General features: G+C 37.1%; 1 protein-coding gene across 2 annotated transcripts in view; it reads right to left on the bottom strand.

The window, feature by feature from the left end:
- The window catches only part of LOC149179319 (protein DETOXIFICATION 16-like), a 50,202-nt gene extending 27,222 nt beyond the window's left edge, over positions 1-22,980 (bottom strand). Inside the window, exons 1-6 of one of the 2 annotated variants that reach the window (XM_089420592.1) lie at positions 22,021-22,980; positions 15,139-15,683; positions 14,853-14,921; positions 14,664-14,720; positions 14,316-14,554; positions 14,094-14,212 (exon numbers count right to left, since the gene is read on the bottom strand). In XM_089420592.1, the coding sequence (XP_089276718.1) occupies positions 14,094-14,212; positions 14,316-14,554; positions 14,664-14,720; positions 14,853-14,921; positions 15,139-15,683; positions 22,021-22,362 (1,371 nt within the window). In that variant the 5' untranslated portion in view covers positions 22,363-22,980. Of the gene's footprint in view, positions 1-14,093; positions 14,213-14,315; positions 14,555-14,663; positions 14,721-14,834; positions 14,922-15,138; positions 15,684-22,020 lie in introns of both variants that reach the window. The other variant, XM_089420591.1, reaches the window with a different exon arrangement.
- Positions 22,981-23,288: the final 308 nt, after the last annotated feature.

Here is a 23,288-nt window from a genome sequence, read left to right as displayed (position 1 = left end):
TGAGCATGGGCAGCTTGATGATGAATAAGACCATGATGAATAAGACCATGGAAGATGCAGCATGATGAGCAGCATGAAGATGAGAGCAGCTCAGTCATCAAGGTTCAACACATGTGACAGTACAACAAGGTGTCACACGGTAACGTGCAGCAAATAGACGAGATGCAACACTATGTAGGTGAGCGAGTCACCTTAGAGAATCAATTGAAGCAATATGTCTTCAACTTATCTCATGCCGACATCAAAAGTCGAAGTGATTGACTTCTATTGTAAATGTACTATCTCTCTCACTTTCTCTGCTGAACTTTGAAGAACATAAAAGAAGAATTGATCAAGGGTTTCCCCACATTGTGGGGTTTGTCCCTGGATGGTGCCACATCTTGTGTCCTCTTGTCTTGGCTTGTCTTCTGCGATTTATATTTATGTTCTATCTCCAGTTTACATTAATGTTGATGTGATTGCTAACTGTGAAAAATTAAATAAATTGCTCTAGCATAGAACATACCTAAAATTAACATGTTGAGTACCTGAGAGTAGGACTCAAAGGTTCAAATCCAAGCAAGGCATGATGGATAGATATTGGACAAGTGAGGGAACTATATCCTCACTTGATCGATGCCTAAAAACCAACTTTTGGTGGTCCAAAAGCTTTTCAGTGGGAACACGTGATCCAAAATGGATCTTGTATCAAACCTCTAAGTCTAAGTCTTCATATATATATATATATATATATATATATATATATATATATATATATATATACACATATACACACTATCGGAAAACACTATCGCAGAGGAAAACACTAAGGAATGGCGGAAAACACAGTAAAGCGATGGTTGAAGTAATGTTGCACTGGAGTCGTCGGATCGGCCAGGTCAACGACCCAAATTAAATCGGTGATATCGCATCGGCGGAGGCCAGCAGAGTGTATCGGAGGCAGCCCTGAGGGAAATGCGACTGCGATCCAACGAAACAATGTGAACCGTTGATCGAGCATGCAAATCAACGATCTAGATCAACTATCAATATTGCATCGTAATCGTCGGATGGGCGAAAGAGATCAACGACGGAGATTACATCGCAGATCCCTAAAGGGAGGACTTAACACAGGCGGACCTGAAGGATTTATAAATGAAACAATGAACCTTTGAGTTCTGTGGTAAACGATATATCGGGCAGGCTTCAGGCGGTAAGTGGTATTGGAGCGGCTCCGCCCGATTCCACACACTAGCCGACACGTTGAACACTGTAGGAGAGACAAAACCGCTTTTTCGAGCGGGTAATCTCCGTGCAAGTACGGCATCCGAAATGGCTGTTAGTTGTTGGCTTGAGAGATTGTGGATCAACGGTGCAGATTGAGCGGACTACTTGGCGTTTCGGGTTGGATGCTAACCGTCGGATTGAAGGTAGATCAACGGTGGACGTGTGATCGCGATCAAGGCGGACCTGAGAGGATTATAGATGCGGCACTATAAAATTTGAAATCCGGCTTTGGCGCTTCGGTCGGATTTTCCACTGTTTGAATGTATTTTCCGTGTATTTCTTTGTGTAAACAGAGAAGTGTATTCCTGGGGGTTTCACCCGTACCAATGGCCCTTTCCATTTGTAAATAGGTGGCCTCAATGCCTTGAGCGTTTTACAATGATTGTTTCACGCTTAGTAGGGAGGTGAACGTATAGAAGAGGAAGATAGAGAGCCCGAAGAGGGAAGGCGAACAGACAGGGGCCGATAGGCTTAAAAAGCCATCCCATAACGGAACAGAAAAACAAAGGTAGAGGAGAGACAGAGGAGAGATAAAGTTCAGAGACAAAGGAGAGACGGAGAGTCAAAGAAAACTCACAGCTACAAACAGATGATCAGAGGCACTAAAAGGGAGAGTCTGTGCACTCTTTAGACTCGAGTTTTCGAGTGAAATCCCTGTGTAATATCACTGTTGTTGTGTTATGGCTCTGATTGAGCTCACATCTGTAAACTCTGTTCTTAAAGACATAATATAGAGGTCGACACTGAAAGCTGGACCAGGAGACGTAGCCAGAGGGTCTGGTGAACTCCTTTATTATTTTGACTGTGTTGATGTGTGTGTATTATGTTTTATAACTGTTCCTTGTCTATATTATTCGCAATCTTTTCGATCCGTTGCACTAAATAATATAAGCATTCATGCACATGAGTCTGTAATACCTTTTCTCCTTAATTTAGTATCCAATCTTGGATCAACAAGAAAGTGTGTCAAGTTACCAAGTGCCAATAAGATACAGCAAATACCCACAATATGCAATTATTTAACAATTACAAGATGTGCCAAAATCCCATAATAACTTATTCAATGATAATTGAAGCACTTAGAATAATTTAACCAATGCTTAACAAGATACCAACGATTATTGTCACAAGATTATCAATGCTTTTACTTCAATTAGAAGCTTCCAAGATACTTCAAAAGAGATAAATGCCAATAAATACTCAATCATTCAAGATATGCTTGATTAGATTAAAACACTTTGAATCTCAATACCAATGTGTATTTATCATTCACAAATGGATATCAATTGTGAAGCAAGAATGACCATATGAGAGTAATTATTTGCCAATTAGATTGTCACTTAAGAGAAACAAGTTACTTCAATGCAAATTCAAATACTTCAAGTAAAGAGCACTTAGATCTTAATGTCAATATGCGATTACAATTCACAATGAGATTCGATTCTTGATTTAGTGCTTATGTGAGTGAGTTAGATGTGATCTTATAGACTTCTAAAACTCACAATGAAACCACAAACGTTAGTGTGCTTGGAGCAATTAGAAACCAACTTGCAAGACAATTATGATTTATAGAGCATAAGAAAGGAAATTTCTTTAGTCACTTACGTCCCAATTACATTCAAATGAGCATTTATTAAACCTTTTATGACAGCAGTAAGTAAAATCACTCTAGATCCAAAAAATACAAACATATATGAGCCAAAGACGAGCAATGAGGTACCCAATATCTTGCCAAATGTAACTATGAGCTAATCAACCTTCGTATGATGTATTTTTCAGTATTATATCAGATCTGATCAGACTTTTTATGCAGAGATAACTGGCATTAATGATTAAACAACTAGATTTATGCCAAGAGATTAATGCCCAAATTGCTTAAGTGACTTGACAATATGCTAGATATCTTAGATGTGATTTTTCTGCCACTTATATGTGTTTTTCACCACTGTTAAGAATGTATTTAGAGAGCAGTAGAAAACAGTGAGAGAAAATATGGTTTAGAGATCAAACCCTTGGCCTCTAGGCCTTCAAGAAAACTGCCCAACTTCTCCCAAAATTTTCCAATGGGTATGCCACATGAAAACACAATTTTTTTTGCCAATTTCTCTGCAAAACCCACCAATGAATTAGCTTCAGAAATTTAATGATCACCAATAGAGATGAATGTGGGCCAAATGAGGGCTAGAAGGAGGCAACGCAGGGCCAAATAGGCCTGCGGCTAGGGTCAAGAATCCACAAAGGCCTCACGGCAAGCCTAGGAAGGCTGTCGTTGGGCTAAGGAGGGGTCTAGAGGCCATAGAGGGGTTGTGGCCTAGGGTTTTGAGGCCCTAAAGTCCTGCGACACCCTAGAGGGAGCCTCTAGGAGGCTGTGGCAAGCCAAAGTAGGTTGCAGCCTAAGGAGGAGAGGCTGCGGAGGATGGATATAGGGAGAAAAGGGGGGAAAGAAGGCTGGACGAAGAGGAAGAGGAGGGGCAGAGGAGGAAAAGGGTTAATTGGAAGGCTGCAAGGAGGGCCAAGGGCAGGGGGAGGCCCTCTAGGGCCTACGACAAGAGATCAAGGGGAGGTTGAGTGGCCTAGAGGCCATGAACAGACCTACCAAGGCCTAAAAACACCACGACAAAGGGAGAAAGGCTGACACAGAAGCAAGGAGGGTTGGACGGCTATCTTGGAGGAGGACGCTGGGCCTCAAGGCCCTAAAAAATTTCAAAATCCTCACCAAAAAAATTTCTTGTTTCAGATTTTCGATTTTACTGCAAATTTTTCAATGGCTGGCCCTACAAAAAAAAATCTAGAAACTAGATCTTACCCTCAGGGGCTTAGTTATAACTCTAATCCAACAAATTTCCTTGAATCTCACCTGCACAAATGAATTTACAAGTGCCCAAAACCCAAATATATATACAAAAATTCAAAAAATCCCAAAACCCCAAACCCCAGCTGCAAAACAAGGGTAAGAAAATATAATAAAATCTAAAAAAAATTATTATACAAAACATATTTACAAAATATACAAGTGTACAATGCTTAGAATGATTTTTGAAGAATAGAATTTTATGGACCTTGATAATGGCTAGATGCATTTCAAAATATAAATGTTAAACCACAACCTTAGCAAAGTTAGAAAATCACATAACATATTCAAAATCCAAACATGGTCAGCTTGTGCCCACAGTCTGTGAATTTGGAGTCCAAGGGTCGAGGAACTTGCAAAATCTATATATTTTCTCAAGAAGAAACCATTAGAACATACAATGAATTAAATCACCTAAGATAAGCTCAAAACTTACCAATAGAATATTCCTATCATCTACAAATGAAATAACAATTTAATTAAAATTTAAAGCACAATATAGGAATGCACATACCCAACATGTACCACAAATCAGTGAGACAAAGACACCATGAATTGCACCCCAAAGTATTTTATTATGGTAATCAAAACGTTCTTAGTAGAACAGTGGCTTTACACCAACTTTTACAAAGTTACATCAGATTAGAAGTCAAGATGAAGATAAAAAATAGAAGCAAAATGCCTTCTATTTATAGAGAAATTCCTCCAAGTGGAAAATAACGGCTAGTTGACTTGGTCATCATCGAAATAATCTCGTCTATCGATAAATCCTTGATCAAATTTCAATCTCTGCCGTCAAAAATAATTATTTTTGAGGAATTTTCAAATTTTTTATTAAAACCATTTTTTATTAGCTCAAAAATAATTATTTTGAACTAATTTCTTCAAAAATTCCAAGGGTCCATTTTTTCTTGAAATTTTTAATATTCTCTTAGTGGGGGACCTCCAAAAATTAATTTCTTTTAGACCCACGAATTTTTCCATTTGGAGAATTTATTTCCGTAACATTTTAATTTTTGACTCTAGTTAATTAATTTTCTAGCTTAGGATTTTATTTTATTTTGCCAGAAAAATTAATTAATTGACTTGTGAGGGGATTAATTATTTTCCACCCTTTAATATTTTAGCCATGGTGTCTAAGTATGAGGGACCATGCACCAAAATATTTTTTACAAAAGATTTACAAATACATATCTAGAGGGGGAACACTCATTCGTTATAGACTCTCAAATAATTACCTAATTCTGCGACACAATATGATCTAGTAGACCAAGTGATTTGTAATAAAATAATTTAGCCAATTAACTTAAATTATTCCCTTATCACTTTTACAAAAGACTCGACTGAAACACTAAGACTCACCTAAGACTTTGACGATAAATTCCACTCTAGCTTTGGGGTGAGGTTGGAGGGAAAAACTCTGTCGATCAACCGTGTTTATAAACACAAGTTAATCAGTTAGACGTAAAACCTCCTAGGATGAAATTTGTCACCAAAATGATAGGCTTACCTAGGTTGTTACATAATAAAATGGTCATACTAAAATCATTTACATTATAATTTTGCAAAATGGGTTTACAATGACACAGAACAGATGTTGGTTGATGATTCTGACTTTGAAAAAAATCCTTCAAGTCCTCAGATCCTGCTTCCTTGGAATGTTGAAAAAATGGGTGCAACATCTGACTCCATATGGGGACACATTGCTTCAATGGAGCAATGTGAGAATCCCATAATCTTGTATCCAAGAAAACAGAAATCCATCAAATAGATATCCATTCAAAATCAAAATCATCATGTGTACATAGAATATCTGTTGGAATAGAAAATCTACTCTAACAAATTGAAACATAAAACATAAGTGCATAAAAAGAAACTAGCTAATGACATAAATAAAAAGGAGTAGGTTTAGAGATACCATACAAAGGATGCCCTATGGCATCAGGTGCCATCTGTGTGGCACAATCTCGAACATCTGTTTGCATATAGGCAGATCAATCGGTTGTTTGTCAAATGTCCCTTGTTGAAATTTTACCCTTTTTGGTTGATGTAGATTCTGTTCACTGTGCTACACCTCTCTGTCGTATTGAAATCTTCTTTTTCTGCTCAGAAGATAGAATGGAAGATGTGACGAGTAGAAGTGATACACTGGTTGAATGAACTTTGACTCAAAATGCGGTGGATGACCCTGTGGCTTAACTTCTTCACCATTTTCTGGTTTCTTTGGATACTCAACATGATATCTTCTTTCAACTTCCCTGTATAATCTGACCATACCACCTATTGTAGCGAGAATAGTGGCATATGATATGTCCATCTGAATAGACCCACCCAATTCAGTTGCAAACTTCTTGGACAGGGCATTCCCCATACATCTAGCACATCAATAATAGCTATATTCATGGTGATGATCTTATATGGATAATCAACTAAGGAGACTTGTAAATCTTTGACCACACCAAGGACCTCAACCTTTCTAGAATCCATTGAGCAAACGTTATGGTAAGGTCTAGAAATTCTAAACTTTAACTAATCCATAACCTTTTTAGTCATAACATTTGTTGAAGCACCGGAATCAAACATGTCCTTATGAAGCAGACTGTCATTAATATCCAAAGTCAAGAAGAAAAGCTGATCATCTTCATTGGTCATGTAACAATTTGAATCTTTCAACTTAATTTCTTCATCTTTAGGATTGTTATCGATATTACCTTGTTGAACCATACACAAAGCCCCGAAGAATGATGCCCGCTGAGGTGGAATCTTTAGAAGCTCAAGCACCGCGACAAACATTTTAATATTGTTAATCCAAGCGGCCCAATCGACTTTTAATCCTGACTTGTCTTTTTCAGAAGTAACCTGTTTACTTTGAATTTGTTCTTTACCCTTCCTTTAATAAGTGTAACCGTTACTTTTAGCAATTTCTAGAATCTGGTCTTGAGATGGCTTTTCACCATACATCTACGTAATAGGATCTTTTTCATCACTGAAGTTATTGATGGTGAAGGATGAAGAAATCATATCCGTGCAACGACTTTCCTTGGAAGAACTTTGACCAATATTATTTATTTGTTCATTAGCTGCTTCATCCAAGATTTTTCTAGCAAGGGCACATGCACTTTCCTCGTGGAAGCTTTCACATGGTCTGCAAAATGGTATAGGCTGATCAACGACATTGGCATACTCAAGCGGAGGAGGAGGCCCCTGATGACTAGGAGGATTTCTTCTTAGCCATGGATTATTATTTCCTCTGTTGTTATTATTATTTCTAGGTTGCATATTACGGGCTTGGTTTCGTTCGATTTGAACCGTCCTAGACTGCATGGCACTCATATCTCGAGCATAATCAAGTCTCATTTCTTTAACTATCTGAGTTAATTCTTTAATTTGATCATGATCGACCTGCTTAATTTATTTTCCCTCAGATTTAAATGGACCTCTGTCAAAACTAGGAATTTCTAACTTACTAGAAGCTTTTTTATCCTTCTCTAATTCTTCAACAGTATTCTAAGTAACAACTAGAATAATAGGCTTAGCATGTCTAATCTCATATCGGGTGTCAACATTAATGCTTTGAGATATTGCTCTAAAACTGTCTTGTTAGGTGGCTTGTAATCTTGAGTCATATCTCTAAGAAGACCATTAAATCTTTAGTTAAATTCCTCAACTGTTTCATTTTCCCTTTTCTTAATGGAATTTTAGTTCTTTGACCAAATATTTTCCTTCTCTTTTGTCCCCAAATTTGTCTTTAAATGCATTAGTGAGGGCCCACAAAGAGTTAAAAGCATTATCTGCTTTATCATGAAACCATTCCAACGCATTATCTTCTAATGAGAGAACAAATAACTTCATTCTAACATCCTCGTGATTGTATGCAGTTGCGTGAGAAAATCTCTCTATAAAGGTAATGAACTTCTTTATGTGAGCTTCGACATTGATGGCATTATTCCCCTAGAAGGTTGGAAGTTTGTTCATAGTAGATTCGCGTGGAAGATTGTGAGGATATCCCTAAACATTGGTAAAGTTGCAAGGCCTGTAATAATCCCTGATTTCTTGATATAGAGGATTAATGAAAAGAAAATGGATATCAGGGAGGGCTTCCTGTTCGAGAAAAATTAAATGCTCTCTAGAGTGTAATTTTTTTAACCTAGCTCTTAGAACCTTTTCAGGATCAGGAGTAGGGTTAACCAAGCTACCAAGATTCCTTCTAGAGTAAGCTCTTGTGAATGGTTGAATAAGTAGAGTCGCCACCCAAACAAGAAACCAACCGAAATATCCAGGTGCTAAAGGTGCAGATAGAAAGGTGAAAGAATTAATGAGAGAAAAAATGATAAGACGAGAGGATGAAAAATGATGAAAGATGAAAAGATTTAGAAATTGTTGTTGAAGTATCGAGAATAGGATATCCCCAACACCAACACCAAAAAAATGTTGTGGCGTTGTCGGCTCAAATGAAAGGATTGAGAAAATGATGTGAAGGAAAAAATGTCACAATGCCAAAGCCCAATAAAGTGGTCCCCAACAACGACGCCAAAAGATGTTGTGGTGTTGCCGCCTCAAATGAAAAGATGGAAAGATAAAGGATTGCAAAATTGAAAGATTGCCGTTGAAGTGCTAGAAACAAGATAAACTTATCCACGACAACGACACCAAAAAATGTTTTTACTCAGACTGTACAGGCACTGTGACAACGACACAGGGCGAGGGTTGTCACTCTGATCCTTGGCCTCTCCATTCTAGCTTTCTCCCAACAACAGACTATATGGGGCAGTCCCTATGGAAATGTGAAGATGAAGGACAAGTTGGCAACTAACAAGTCCGGGAGACACGATTGAGTGGCCTAGCTACTTGGTTAATTTTAACAAGATTAGAAGATTAGATTATATTGAATTATGAGACCAGTGCCTTATGGAGTCAACTTCTTTTTATTACCAATTAAACGCCAAGTAACCAGATGGACAATCGTTGCTTGAATGAATAAGTATCCTATATGAAGTGCAAATCCTACAAGCTAGGTGAAATGCAAAATATGGGTTGATTTTAAGTTAAATGCCTATTCTAAGTGTAACCTTCCTCTTAACTGTTTTGGAACCAGTCTCTAGAGTAGGTTGTGGGATGGAAGTCAACAAGAAGCAAGCAAAAGCTTTGATTAACGATATTCCCCCTGTGTCCAACCACCCGATGCCTCCAACGTTGTAGAGACTATGGCTTTGACCACTGCAAAGTCACCATGTTAACCACTAAGGAGGGTCTAAGTTCCTCAAGCTAAATTGAGAAGGGCTGGCCTTAAATGTCTATCAACCAAGCTTATGCGACTAAGAATGCAATGCAAGATAGACTGAATGATTCATAAGGTAAGATTGTTTAAGTTGCTTAAGCACTTATTTATGATTTGATCTTAAGTTTAAGTACTTATCAATGAAATACAATCTCAACCACAAGAAAGTGTGCCAATAAGATACAATAGATACCCACAATATGCAATTATTCAACAATTACGAGATGTTCGAAAATCCCGTAATAACTTATTCAATGATAATTGAAGCACTTAAAATAATTTAACCAATGCTTAATAAGATACCAACAATTATTGTCACAAGATTATCAATGCTCTTACTTTAATTAGAAGCTTTCGAGATACTTCAAGAGAGATAAATGATACTCAATCATTCAATGTATGCTTGATTAGATTAAAACACTTAGAATCTCAATACCAATTTGTATTTATCATTCACAAAAGGATATCAGTAGTGAAGCAAGAATGACCACATGAGAGTACTTATTTGCCAATATGATTGCCACTTAAGAGAAACAAGTTACTTCAATGCCAATTCAAATACTTCAAGTAAAGAGCACTTAGAGATCTTAATGTCAATATGAGATACCATTCACAATGATATCCGATTCTTGATTTAGTGCTTATTTGAGTGAGTTAGATGTGATCTTATAGACTTCTAAAACTCACAATGAAACCACAAATGTTAGTGTGCTTGGAGCAATTAGAAACCAACTTGCAAGACAATTATGATATATAGAGCACGAGCAAGGAAATTTCTTAAGCCACTTACATCCCAGTCACATTGAAATGAAAAATTATTAAACCTTTTAGGACAACAGTAAGTAAAATCACTCTAGATCCAAAAAATGACAAGCATGTATGAGCCAAATATGAGCAATGAGGTACCCAATACCTTGCCAAATGTAACTATACACGCTAATCAACCTTCTTATGATGTATTTTTCAGTGTTATTTCAGATAATCACACTTTTTATGCAGAGATAACAGTCATTAAACAACTAGATTTATGCCTAAAGAATAATGCCCAACATTGGGGGATTTTTGAGGCCTAAAATGGGACTGTTAAGGAAATTATAAAATAGTAGTGGAAATGATAAAACAAGATTAGATTACATTATTAAATTTTAGAGTGAAAACAGAAAAAACTAATTTTTCAATTCGTATTTTCAACTTATCTCCCTATGGGTTTACTCAAATTCTGAGTGGAAACACTCGTTGGATGCAAAACTTGATTCCTCATCCAAGGAGTACCCATGTTGCAAACTTTTGATGGACTCTGCTATACGAAAAATGAGAAATACACGAAAAACGTGATTGCAATCACGCTTTTTCATGTATTTCTCATTTTTCGTGTAGGAGGGACCATCGAAAGTATGCGACATGGGTACTCCTTAGATGAAGAATTAAATTTTGCATCCAACGAGTACTCCTGCTCGAAATTTGAGTAAAACCTTAGGGAGATAAGTTGAAAAAGTAGTTTTATTATTTTATTATTTTTTAATATTTTTACTTTTTTACCCCAAAAATGGTGAATCATCCCCCATGGTTGACATCATCATCTTGAATCCTATTGGTTCTTATAAAGTTCATTTTGGTTGTATATTTTTCTTAGGAGGCCCGTTTTAGACCTCAAAAGTTGTCTAATGATTGCTTAAATGACTTGACAATATGATAGATATCTTAAATGTGATTTTTCTGTCACTTATATGTGTTTTTCACCACTATTATGAATGTATTCAGAGAGCTGTAGCAAACAGTGAGAGAAAATAGGGTTTAGAAATCAAACCCTTGGCCTCTAGGCCTTGAAGAAAACTTGCCCAACTTTTCCAAATTTTTCCAATGGGTATGACACCTGAAAGCACAATTTTTTTGCCAATTTCTTTGCAAAACCCACCAATGAATTAGCTTCAGAAATTTAATGATCACCAACAAAGATGAACGAGGGCCAAATGAGGGCTAGGAGGCAAAGCAGGGCAAATAGACCTAAGGAGGTGCCAAGAGGCCCTAGAGGGGTTGCAGCTTAGGGTTTTGAGGCCCTAAAGGCCTATGACACCCTAGAGGAGCTGCAGCTTAGGGTTTTGAGGCCCTAAAGGCCTGTGACACCCTAGAGGGAGCCTCGAGGACCTAAGGAGGAGAGGCTGCGGAGGAGGGATAAGGGGAGAAAAGGGGGACGAAAGGCTGGACAGAGAGGAAGAGGAGGGGCCAAGGAGGAAAAGTGCTGAGCGGAAGGCTGGAAGGAGGGGTGAGGGCAGGGGGAGGCCCTCTACTGCCTGCAACAAGAGATCAAGGGGAGGCCGAGTGGCCTAGAGGCCACGACCAGGCCTACCAAGGCCTTAAAACACCACGGCAAGGGAAGAAAGGTTGACGTAGAGGCAAGGAGGGCTGGACGGCTAGCATGGAGGAGGATGCTGGACCTCAAGGCCCTAAAAAATTTCAAAAACCCTCACCAAAAATTTTTCTTGCTTTAGATCTTTGATTTTACTGCAAATTTTTCAATAACTGGCCCTGCAAAAATAAATAAATTTAGAGACTAGATCTTACCCTCAAGGGCCTAGATCTAGCTCTAATCCAACTCTTAGAATCTTTAGGAAAAATGCAAGAGATGCAGATTTTACATTGCAATTGGATATCATCACTTTTTTGTGGCCTAAGGGATCTGAAGCATACCAATGTGGCTTGTACTTTTCCACATAATATAATCAGATTTTTTTTAAAAACGCTACTATTTGAAGCAGACACCTTTTTCATAAATTGAATCATAATCCTTTTAGTTTTTAAGCATCCTATCCACCACATTTCCCTTAAAATGGAAACTACCTTATTATAAATAGTATAGAAGAAATGATGAGCTGAAACATGACCTCATTACTTGTCATTACTGTTGGGATCAGTTTAAATATGAGCTCATACTTTTAATTACTGTTTAGTTAGCTTATATTGTTATAACATTTGAAGTCCAAGACAAGCATGCCTGAAATTTTTTCTTTCATTTTCTTTTAACTTCAGAACAAAAAAGTCAAGCCCTGGAGTAAAAGGGGATTAAATCTGATCCCTGTAATGTTTACGAGAATCTTGATTCTCTCCACAACTTGTCTAATGATTGTCCTTTTGCTTTACTGCGATATATTGGAGAAAGTTATTATCTGGTTAATTTCTTGAAATTGATCTCTCTTAAAATTCTAAGTGACATACACTGGTTTGATATTGGACAATAAAGCTGAAAAGTGTTCGTTCTCTATGAATCTTCAGTTTATGTTTGCTATGAACATTGTGGAAAAAAGGAAATGATTACATCTTCGTGGGAAAGTATAAAATTTCCTAACTTCGCGTTAGAACCCATGGTTAACTTTTTTACAGGTATTTATTGGTAAGGATTTGGGTGAAGATGGATCAAGAAACTTATTGTTACGCCTTGGCTTTTCAAGGATTGGCATCTAAAGACTCTTCAAAACAGCACTCTGGAATGGTTATAATACTTTGGCATGGAAATAAATTGAAGCTTGATTAGATTGGAACATTAAAGAAAATTGAGATGAATTAATTTATGACAACGATGAATGACCAATTTCACCAAGGGTGAATTCTGCACAGTCAATTTTGGAGGAGAAACAACCTAAAACAGGTTGGAGACCCTCCCCTCACTGTCAATAGAACCTAGACAAAGTACCTGTTGGAGGAGATATATACTAGAGAATAAGAAGGTTGGACATGACATCCAGATTTTTGATCGAGGAAAAAAAATCTGAATGTTTAAACTTGAAGTTTCTCCTCCATATTTTCTACTATTTAAACTCTTTTGAGACTCTTATTCTGGAATGAGATTTTGTTGTATAACGGCCTCCCAGATTGGAGTTTTCTGTTTAGTTTCTGTAAATGGACCTTCTAACGTTGATGAAATGGTTGATTCCGATTGCTATCAGAACTGTTACTCAAAATAGATACTAGCTTTTAATCGGTTTTTAGATCTTTAATAATGCTGAATCTATGTATTGGTAGCCCGTAGTTCTGGTCTTATTTTAGTACTGTTATTAGTCATAGCTCTGAAAAGATGTACCGGTGGAGTCAGATATAAATATTTTTGACTGTTAATGGAGGGTCAGCAGATGATTTATCACCATCTTATCTTCTCACTTTTGTGCTTATTTCCCTTTTCAAATGGAAAAAAAAGGAAAAGCATCCAGACCTATTAGCTCTCAACATTGATGCATCCATTTCAGTAGTCAATATCAAATGATAAAGAACAACTATTTTCAGCCTGATAAGGAGACATGAAATCTCATAAACTGTATCATATATTATATATACAGGCAGTCAATTGGGTCTAGCTTGGGTGGTTGAGAAGAGTGTGTTATCCTTCCCACACAGGTTCAAGTTCAAGTCCTGTAAGTGACATGTTGATCTCTTAACAAGTATAGTTTTGTAACATCTTTGAGCCCTGTTGTTAACCTGGCCTTGTGCCTTGAAGAATCTAGGATACCCTTGGAACCATCTTCAGAAAGAGGGAAAGTGTTCCCTAGGATATGTTACTTGGGAGAAAAAAATTATATATCTGGGCTATAGCAAATGGGAAATGGGCATGGAGTTGAAAATTTGCCTAAACGTGCCATTTATACTTTACTCTTACCATTGAAAGGACAAACTCAGTATCTTAAAATAAATGAGAGAGGGGTAACTGACCCTGCCACCAAGGTGCAGTAGAAAGGCCAAAATGACAGCTATAGGAATGCCGACCGCATAGTATGCCCCAAGATTTACATAGGCACCCAATGTTTGCCATCCACATCCTCTAGCAATACCTGCAGAAGTATTGAAGTCTTAGAAAACAAGACTATACATATCTATCTATACAATTCAAGACCATTTCCAGATCTGATGAAATCATCGAGAAAGGTGATTTACCTGCTAGAATGCCTTGGTTGGCATCCATAAATGCTGAGGATGCAAGCAGTGGCATCATGCTTGAAATGTAGTCAACTACCTCTCTTTCATTGCTATAAACATAGCCCCAGACATTTCGAGCAGAGAATAAGGTAGCTGCTATCATGAGGGCTTCCATGGCTGCCATACAAACCCCGACACGCACCGATAACTGTGCAGCACACGAGCGTCCAGCTCCTAGTTCATTGGAAACTCGTGTACTGCACCGCAAAAAGTTAGTATCAAAAGTATGAATATAATTCAATGCCGGCGATTTAATATCCTTAGAGAATTTGCTGTTAGCAACATTTTTCAATCAGTTATACCAACCTTACAGCAGCACCGAGGCCAAAGGGAATCATATATGCAAGTGCAGCAGTGCTGAGGCTGCAAAGAACCAAAAGCAAGTTCAGAGAAAAATAGAGTAACTATTGGCAGTGGAAAAGCAGATGTCACTATTAGCTTTATGTGTAGGAAACTTGTCAGATATGACATAATTACCAGACGGAGAGAACTGACATCTCAAGTTCGGGATTAGGCAACAAACCAGAGAGGAGAACAAGCATTTCAAAAGACCAGTACTCCAAGCTGTCAAGAAATATACGAGTGTTAACTTAGGAACAGAACATAATAGCATAATTAAAAATTCAAGAATAGTATAATATGTAAACTGATTCCCACTGAAGAAATCCTTAAAAATAATTGAAAACTCTGAAGTAGAATAAGTAAAATGAAAATGAGATTGAAACAATGCATATTTTTTTAAATTCAACTACACTGCACCAAAGGGAAAGGACTAATATACCAGATCATCACTGCAGATGGAATAGCAAGCTTAAGAAAGTTCGCAATATCATATAAAGCTTCCCTTGAAAAGGATGTCCTTGTCTTCTCGCATGCAGGGGAAAATATAACATAAAGTGATAGAAGTGCAACATTCAGCCAATTGGAAATGCTGATTGCCAATGCAGCGCCTTTATTACCTAATCCAACTTTGAACACCAATACCCAGCAGACGGGGACATGGAAACACACAGTTACTGCAGAGCTTAACATCATCGGAATGACAATGCCCTGTGATTGAAGAAATTTTAGAAGGGGTTGAAGAGCCGCATAAGCAAACAAGCTAGGAAGCATCCATCTTGCAAATTTCCCTGCTTCAAAAGATATTAAAGGGTCTTGCCCAAGGGCTTTAAGAATGTCTCCCATATATATCCATATCACAGCCAGTGGTATGCTGACACAAAAAAGAGCAACAATTGCTCTCTGCAATTGAATCCCAAGCAAATGATATTGCTTTGCTCCATAGGCCTGTCCACAAAGTGTCTCTAATGCACATGCCATTCCCATCTGTCGATAGACACAAATAATGAAAAAAAAGCTGATCAGTCTACTGTTGAGGACTTTCAAAGCTTGAACGATCCATTTCTCACTTCCAACTTAACTGAAGTACATTTACTTATATATCATCCTACAAACAAAATATTGAACTTTATAAGCTTGTATTTTAGGCAACTGCAGAGTTAAACCTGTATTAAGGACCACTTTTAACTGGAAAGTGAATTGAGATGGATTCATGCCCACTTTTATGCGGTGTACCCTAGGAACCTCTTAAGCATGCAGCTATGTGTTAAGTATAAGGTTAAGAAAAGCTCCTAAATTATGCATCTTATAAATGATTGTTCAATGCTGCAGGAAGAATCTAAAAGAGAAAAAAATATTGATACAATTATTAACTAAGGATGAATAATCTAAAAATAGTGTTAGTTGATCCTCGTAGATCAGGAATAATAAATTGTGTAATCTTGCTTTAAGTCCATGCATTCATCACTAGTGGTAATAAAGGATAAGAATTATTCTAGAGGTTATATTAAGGAAGTGGGATATAGGGGACTGGTAATATGTTAGGGAAATCTCATGAAGTTGGTTTTTGCAATTAGAAAAAGGTGTTAGAGAATCTCATCAAGAAGGATGTTATATATATGGCTTTGTACTACTGTTTTTATGATGCTATTAATTTCAGATTTCTCTTCTGCAGTGTCGGGGGAACAAAAGAAATTGTTATTTCTTTCTTCTTGTTTATGGATCCTGTTGTTTTGCACTCTGAAGCCTGTGCAGTTGATTGTTGTTTCAGCAACCCTTGAATGCACCACCATCATCGTATCAGAGCAGTGGACAAGTTGGCTAATAGAAGAATTCCAGTATGGGGACGGAGAGGAGCAAGGCCTGGAAATTGAAAAGTGGACAAAGATGAGTTACTCCATAGATTGCAAGATCTTGAGGTTAGCTTGAGAGGTAATGAGTCCGAGAATGAACATGAAAACGTAGGAGCAGATGTTCAGGCAGTAGATCCTTTGGAAAGTGATGGAGGCAATCTCTAAACAGGGAAGTAAGGTGAAGGCAGAAATTTGAGAGTTCAAAGGAGAGTTGAACCTGGAATTGTTTATAGATTTGATAGGAGATCTGATGAGATATTAGGATATGGAACATGTTGAGGAAGATGATCCATGTAGAGTCAGAATTTTGTGGCAAAAATAAATCCCCATGCTGCACTTTGGTGGGATAATCTACAGCCATGAAGAAGAAGGGAGGGAAAATAAAAGAAGAAATTGTGCCTAAGACTTTAAACACCCTAAAGAAATTTTTACCCATGGATTTCCAGCAAAAATTGTTCTAGGAATTTCAAAACATGGGGCAAAGGGAGATGTCTCTGCAATAGTACATTGAACAATTTCTGAGTTCACAATCTTGGATAGGAATGCAAAAAGACGAGGAGAAAACCAAGCTCGGTATAAAATGGGCTAAGGTTACAAACCCAAGATGAATTGTCCTTTGTGAAAATGCATTCCATGCATGAAGCATATATCAATATGCATTGAAGTTTGACGAGAAATTAAATCAGGGAAAGACTAAGAGAAATAAAAGGGGAGGTTTCAGAGGTAGAGGTTGAGGTGTTAGAGGCTCTTTCATGAAGGAAATGGTTTCGTCGTGGAAAGACCAAACATAGGGCTTTTGAGGGTCTGGAAAAAAATGGTGATGGGAGGAGATCAGAGCAGAGAACGAACATGGCACAGGGCAAAGCTCCAATAATAACCCCTCTTCAACAAAAGGAAGAGGATAACCTCATGTGGAGGAGAATCTTGTTGAACTTGAAACCAAAAGAGAAAAAAGAAAGGAATTGGTTGAGAAGTCTTTGCAGGACCAACTGCAAGGTAGGGGAAAGGTGTTGCAACGTAATAACTGAAGGGGGCAACATTGATAACAGTCTCCACTGAAATGGTGAAAATGTTGAGCTTAGAATATACAAGATATTTTCAGCCTTAAAGAAGTCTTGGCTTCGAAAAGATCACAATATCACAATGAATGAGCAAGGAAAATTTTGCCTCAGTATTGGAGACTATGAAGATGAGGTGACATGTGATGTCATACCCATGGCTGCCTTCCATCTGCTTCTATGTAGGGCATGGTAGTATGACTGAGAAGCAACTGATAATGGGAAGGAAAATACCTATACCTTTGTTAAAGGGGTAAGGTAATTCCAACGGCTCCCCGTGAATGAGATGGAAGGGGAAAGTAATCAAATAATTTTCCTCTTTGCTAAGGAGTTTTTACATAATGTTAAGAAATTGAAGGGAAGTTGCATATTGATTTGTAGAGAGAAAACAAATTCATCCAGCAAGGAAGTGCCACCAGAAGTTAAGGCCTATAAGGAGCATAAGGAGATAGCTTGCCTACTAGATTGCTTCCATCGAGAAAGATCTCCCATCACATGGATGATGGATCTTATTCTAGGAGGCAGTCTGCCAAATCTAGGCCCTCGTAGATCGAGTCAAATGGAAAATGAGGAGTTGAACAAACATGTGGAGGCTCTGTTGTACTTACCTTGGAAAAGGATGGAGGATAGGCATGGATTCAAGGGCCATCAACAAAATTGCCAACAAGTATAGGTTTCCATTACCCAAAACAGATGATTTAATGGATTGTTTCAGTGAAGCTTGCTATTTTTCTAAAATAGGTTTAAAAAGCTGATATCACCAAATCTGAATAAGAGAAGGTGATGAGTGGAAAAAAATATTTAAGAATAAAAGAAGTCTTGTACAAATCATTGGTGATACCATTTGGGTTGACAAATGCTCCCAAGTACTTCACAAGATTGATGAAACAGGTGTTGAGGCCTTTCTTGGGGATGTTTGTGATTGTTTATCTTAATGACATGTTTATTTCAGCAGGACGATGCAAGGGAACTTGCATCATGCGAACAAGTAATGAAAAGTTTGGAAGAACTTAGAAGAGTAGGTACAAGTCAATTTGAAGAAAAGTTCTTTCATGCAAGAACTTGTTCTTGGGATTTGTAATTTGTACGGAAGCATTAATGATGGGTCTAGAGAGGTGAAAGCAATTATGGAATGGACAGTTCCGAGAAGCATAACTAAGGTAGGAAGTTTTCATGGCTTATTTCTTATGATTAGTTAATTAGATATTTTAGTGCCACTTGTAAGCCATTAATACACCACATGACAATAAAAGTTTTTAAATGGATAACACCTACACAAAGAAGTTTTGAACTTATGAAGAAGAAGGGCCCCAAAGCCCCAGTGTAGGTCTTCCAGGTTTTAACAAAGCTTTGCAAGTAGGTTGGGAATCGGGATGCAAGTGGAGTCTCCCATGGCCTTCTTTCGTGAAAAGTATATCCTGTTTACAATCAGGAATTTTATTCTATTTGCAAGGTTTGAAGAAATGGAGAAATTATATACTACCAACAGAAATTGTTTGGTCCATTGATCATCTAGCTTTGAAGTTTATTAGCAACCATGAAAATTTGAGTAAGGGTAGACACTTGAAGTGTGTAAAATTTTTGTAGAACTTCTCACTTATGTTGAAGATCAATTCAGGCTAAGCAAATATTGTTGCAGATGCATTGAGCAGAGGAGTTTCTTCTTCACAACTATGTCAGTGGAGGTGCTTGGATTTGAAGTAATCAAGGACTTGAATGAATTTGATCAAGATTTTGAAGAGGTAAGAAAGGTTTACAAGGAGACATTATTGATAGATATAACAACCTATCTGGACTTGCAATATCGATTTTTGTTTCAAGGGAAAACAACTGTGCATTCCCAGAGGATCTATGAGAGAATTTGATTAGAAAGTGGCATGGTGGAGGATTCCGATTGAGTTGAAACTTTGGAAGAGACAAAACTCAAACCTTTTTGGAGGAAATATTTTGATATTAATGGCTGATTTTGAAGTTGGATGTTAGCAAATATGTTAAGAGATGCAAAATATGTGAGCTAGCAAAGGAAAGACGCCCAAATACTAGTTTGTAGACGGTTTTGTCTGTCCCAAAGGCACCTTGGGAGGACTTGTCCATGGATTTTATTCTAGGTGTACCTCACCCTTGAAGAGGTAACTCCATATTTTTAGTGATTGATAGATTCTCTAAAATGGCTCATTTTATGCCCTGCACAAAGGGTAATCATGTGTCTAAAGTTTCCAATTTAATTTCCAGTAAATTGTGAGATTGCATGGATTGCCTAGGGGAATTACATCAGATAGAGACTTCAAGTTTCTAAAACCATTTTTGGAAAACTCTTTGAAAAAAATGGGAACAACGCTGTGGTACAATGTATCCTGGACTGAGCTGTTTATAAGAGTTTGGGAAATTTATTGAGATGTCTTGAATGGAACAAGTTGGGACAATAAGAGTTGATGTTGCCACAAGCTGAGTTCGCATTCAATAGGCTCCCAAAACATAGACTTCTTTAGAGCTAAATATCCCAGATCCTATCCTATAAGGTAGCATAACTCAGTCATCTAGTTTACAGGAATTTCCCCATTCCATATTGTACATGGGAAGAGTCCCAAAGAATCGATGGATTTAGTTGAGCTGCCTTTAAAGGACAGCAGAAGTAATGATGCAGATGCATTTTCTGAATAAATGCAAAGATTGTATGAACAGGTAAAGGAGCCATATCAAGCAAGCAACCAAAGTTACAAATATAAAGAAAATGAATCCAGAAAAGGAATCATTTGAAGTAGATAATGAAGTAATAGTGCATTTGAGGAAAAAATAGTTTACTGCTTAAACATAACAAACTGGACAAGAAGATTGGACCCTGCAAAATCAGAAGGAAGTCCTGTGATAATGCTTATGAAGTGGAACTGTCCAAGGATTTGAATATGTCTAAATATTTTAACGTTGCACGTTCATATGAATTTAATGCACGTGAAGAAGAATAGAAGAAATTTGAAGACTGGATATCACCTTCTTGTGAAACAACCATAGGAAATTCTTGAAGTACTGGATATGCAAATCATAATTACCACTGCAAGATGAAGTTACAAGCAATATTTGGTGATATGGAAGGACAAAGAACCAGAAGAATCCAGTTGGATCTCAGAAGCTGAATATCACTAGTTGTGTTCATCAATTTCCTTCCATCTGAGCTTGAAAATGATAAAATAATTTTTTCTCTGAGAATGAGACGATGATGCAGGAGCATCTAATTCAAGTGCAAAAAACTAATATATTACCAGTTGACCATGTAGAGACCAAAAATAGTGTTATCATATCCTCGTAAAGAAGGAATAATTAGTTATCTATCTCTAAGTGAACCATGAACTGTAAAAAAATAAAAGAACTGTAGGAGACTAAAAGTAGTGATACGATACCCTCATAAATAGGGAATAATTAGTTGAGTGATCTATCTCTAACTGCATCACCAATGGTTAAAAAACAAAGAAAAGGACTGTCTCTTAAGGAGTTGGGATGGATTGGACTACTAATGCCTAAGGAAAACCTACAAGTTAGTTTGGGGAATTAAAAAAAATGTTAGAAATTTTTATCAAAAATTATTTATATATATGACTTTCTATATTACTGGATGGCATTCCTAGAACTTGGATGGGAAGGATAATAATTACTCCTCTCCACCACCCCAGCTAGACCAGATTGATGATATGGCTTTGTACTTTTACTTTAATGATAATAAAGCTTTCCTATTTCTCTTTTGGACTGTTTGTGGAACAAAAAAGTTGTTTTTTCTTTCTGCTTGTTTGTGCATCATATTGCGGTGCACTGTGATGGCTGTGTTGTGATTGCACCGGCATTCAAATAGCCATCAATGTTTTGTAGGGGATAGTAAACTTATTACATAAAAAGTTATATTCAATTTAGATGGAAACATTCCTAAAATAGGTCATTAAGGACTTTCAGAAATATGCAGAATTTGCAGCATTTTAGTCCACCTTTAGTGGCTTTCACATAAATTTTGAAATAGAACAGGATGGCCCCAATAAATATCTTAGTGTGTTTATGATTACACTCAGGAAAGAGCAAAAACAATTCAATCAGACAATGGTTTATTCTACCGGTCAGTTCAATCCTCCTTTCTTTGGGGTTTTGAACAGACGAAACCTCATAAAAGAGTTTACACTGTAAAACACCCAATGATAGCAAAGTAAACAACACTAGCAAATGTGTTATTAACTTATTTCGATGTGGTGTCCGACTTTTCGGGTGAACATTTTACCCATTTTCAAGGACATAAAACTCAGATTTGAAGGGTTCACCCAAAATGTCAGACACCACAATTAAATAACACAGTGCTCCAGAAGCTCCCATCATAATTATAGACTGTGAAAATCTACATGCAAAAATTTTAACAATAGAAATGTTTTGTGATCATACCAACACATGTAACCCAGTAACACTTGCAAAAGAAGTGGCAATAGAAGCACTGGAAAGTGCAAGCTCTCCCAAATGCCCCACCATCATAACAGATATCACCTGCAAGCAATACTGCAAAAGATTCACTCCAATCATAGGTCCTGCTATCCACCAAATCTTTTTGACTTCCTCCCATACAATCCCTGCAGTGCACTTCACATCATATGAAGACTGTACTTCATAAATACCAGACTTGTGTTCCTCACCACACGGGGAAAGCAACTGAGTTTCCTCAGCATTTCCACTTATAAGTGGTTGCTTCAACAAATCTCTTTGATTGCCATCTGAACAAGGTCTCTCCATGACTCTTTCACTCAAATATGTTCTACCAACTTAGTAGTCTAAACTTGAGAATAATCTATTGCCACTGTAAGAAACTATAGTCAACTGTCTCAGGATCAAAATTCTATATATAAGCATGTAGTGAACGATAGAATATTGTTTCCTACTTAGCCAAGAGCAATAGCTGCTTTCATGATGGTTATCTCATATTGAAAGATTCTTCTATGGATCATAATAGATTATGTTGCAGAACCGACCAGGAGAGAATGAACTCCAACCTTGTAAACACAATAACGATCGGTCGATTAAGTATTAGAGAATGAATCACAACCTTGTAAACACAGTAAACACACAGCTAGAGACCAGTTCAAAGATAGTTTGTCAACAGGTACAACAGCACGTTCTTAGAGAGATTGACGGCCAAAGCTATTCAAAGCTCAAAAGGCGAATAAACATGACGCAGGGCGGATTTGAAGCAATTTTGCAAAAAATGCACTTTCCAAAATGTTATGTGGAATATTGTAGTGATACAGGCTCAGAAGCAAAATTTGTATTAATTTTTATTACTTCACTACAATATTTCAAATAAAATTTCAGAGAGATATATAATATTTATCAAGATTTTACAGAGATAATATCTATTAATAAATTAAACGAGATAAGTATTTGCAATTCCGTAGACATTTTAAAATTACGTCAACCTAGAACAAAATAAGAATGGAAAAACAAAGTCATATTGAATTTGGGTGGTGCTAATCGATGCTTCGATATATGATAATTAAAAAAGGAAAGGAAAGGAAAAGGCGGTTTGATCGTGTTTGATTTTTTCTGAAAGCAATCAGGTATAATCATCAAAAGGAAAGGAAAGGAAAAGGCGGTTTGGTTGTGTTTTCTTTTTTCTGAAAGCAATCAGGTATAATTATCAATATAGATTAAAAATGATTAGA

The sequence above is a fragment of the Pinus tabuliformis genome, chromosome 4_1, assembly GCF_031772625.1.
Source record: "Pinus tabuliformis cultivar Carrire ecotype Pingquan chromosome 4_1, CPIR1, whole genome shotgun sequence".
NCBI lineage: Eukaryota > Viridiplantae > Streptophyta > Pinopsida > Pinales > Pinaceae > Pinus > Pinus tabuliformis.
This window is presented reverse-complemented; position numbering and strand designations above follow the sequence as displayed.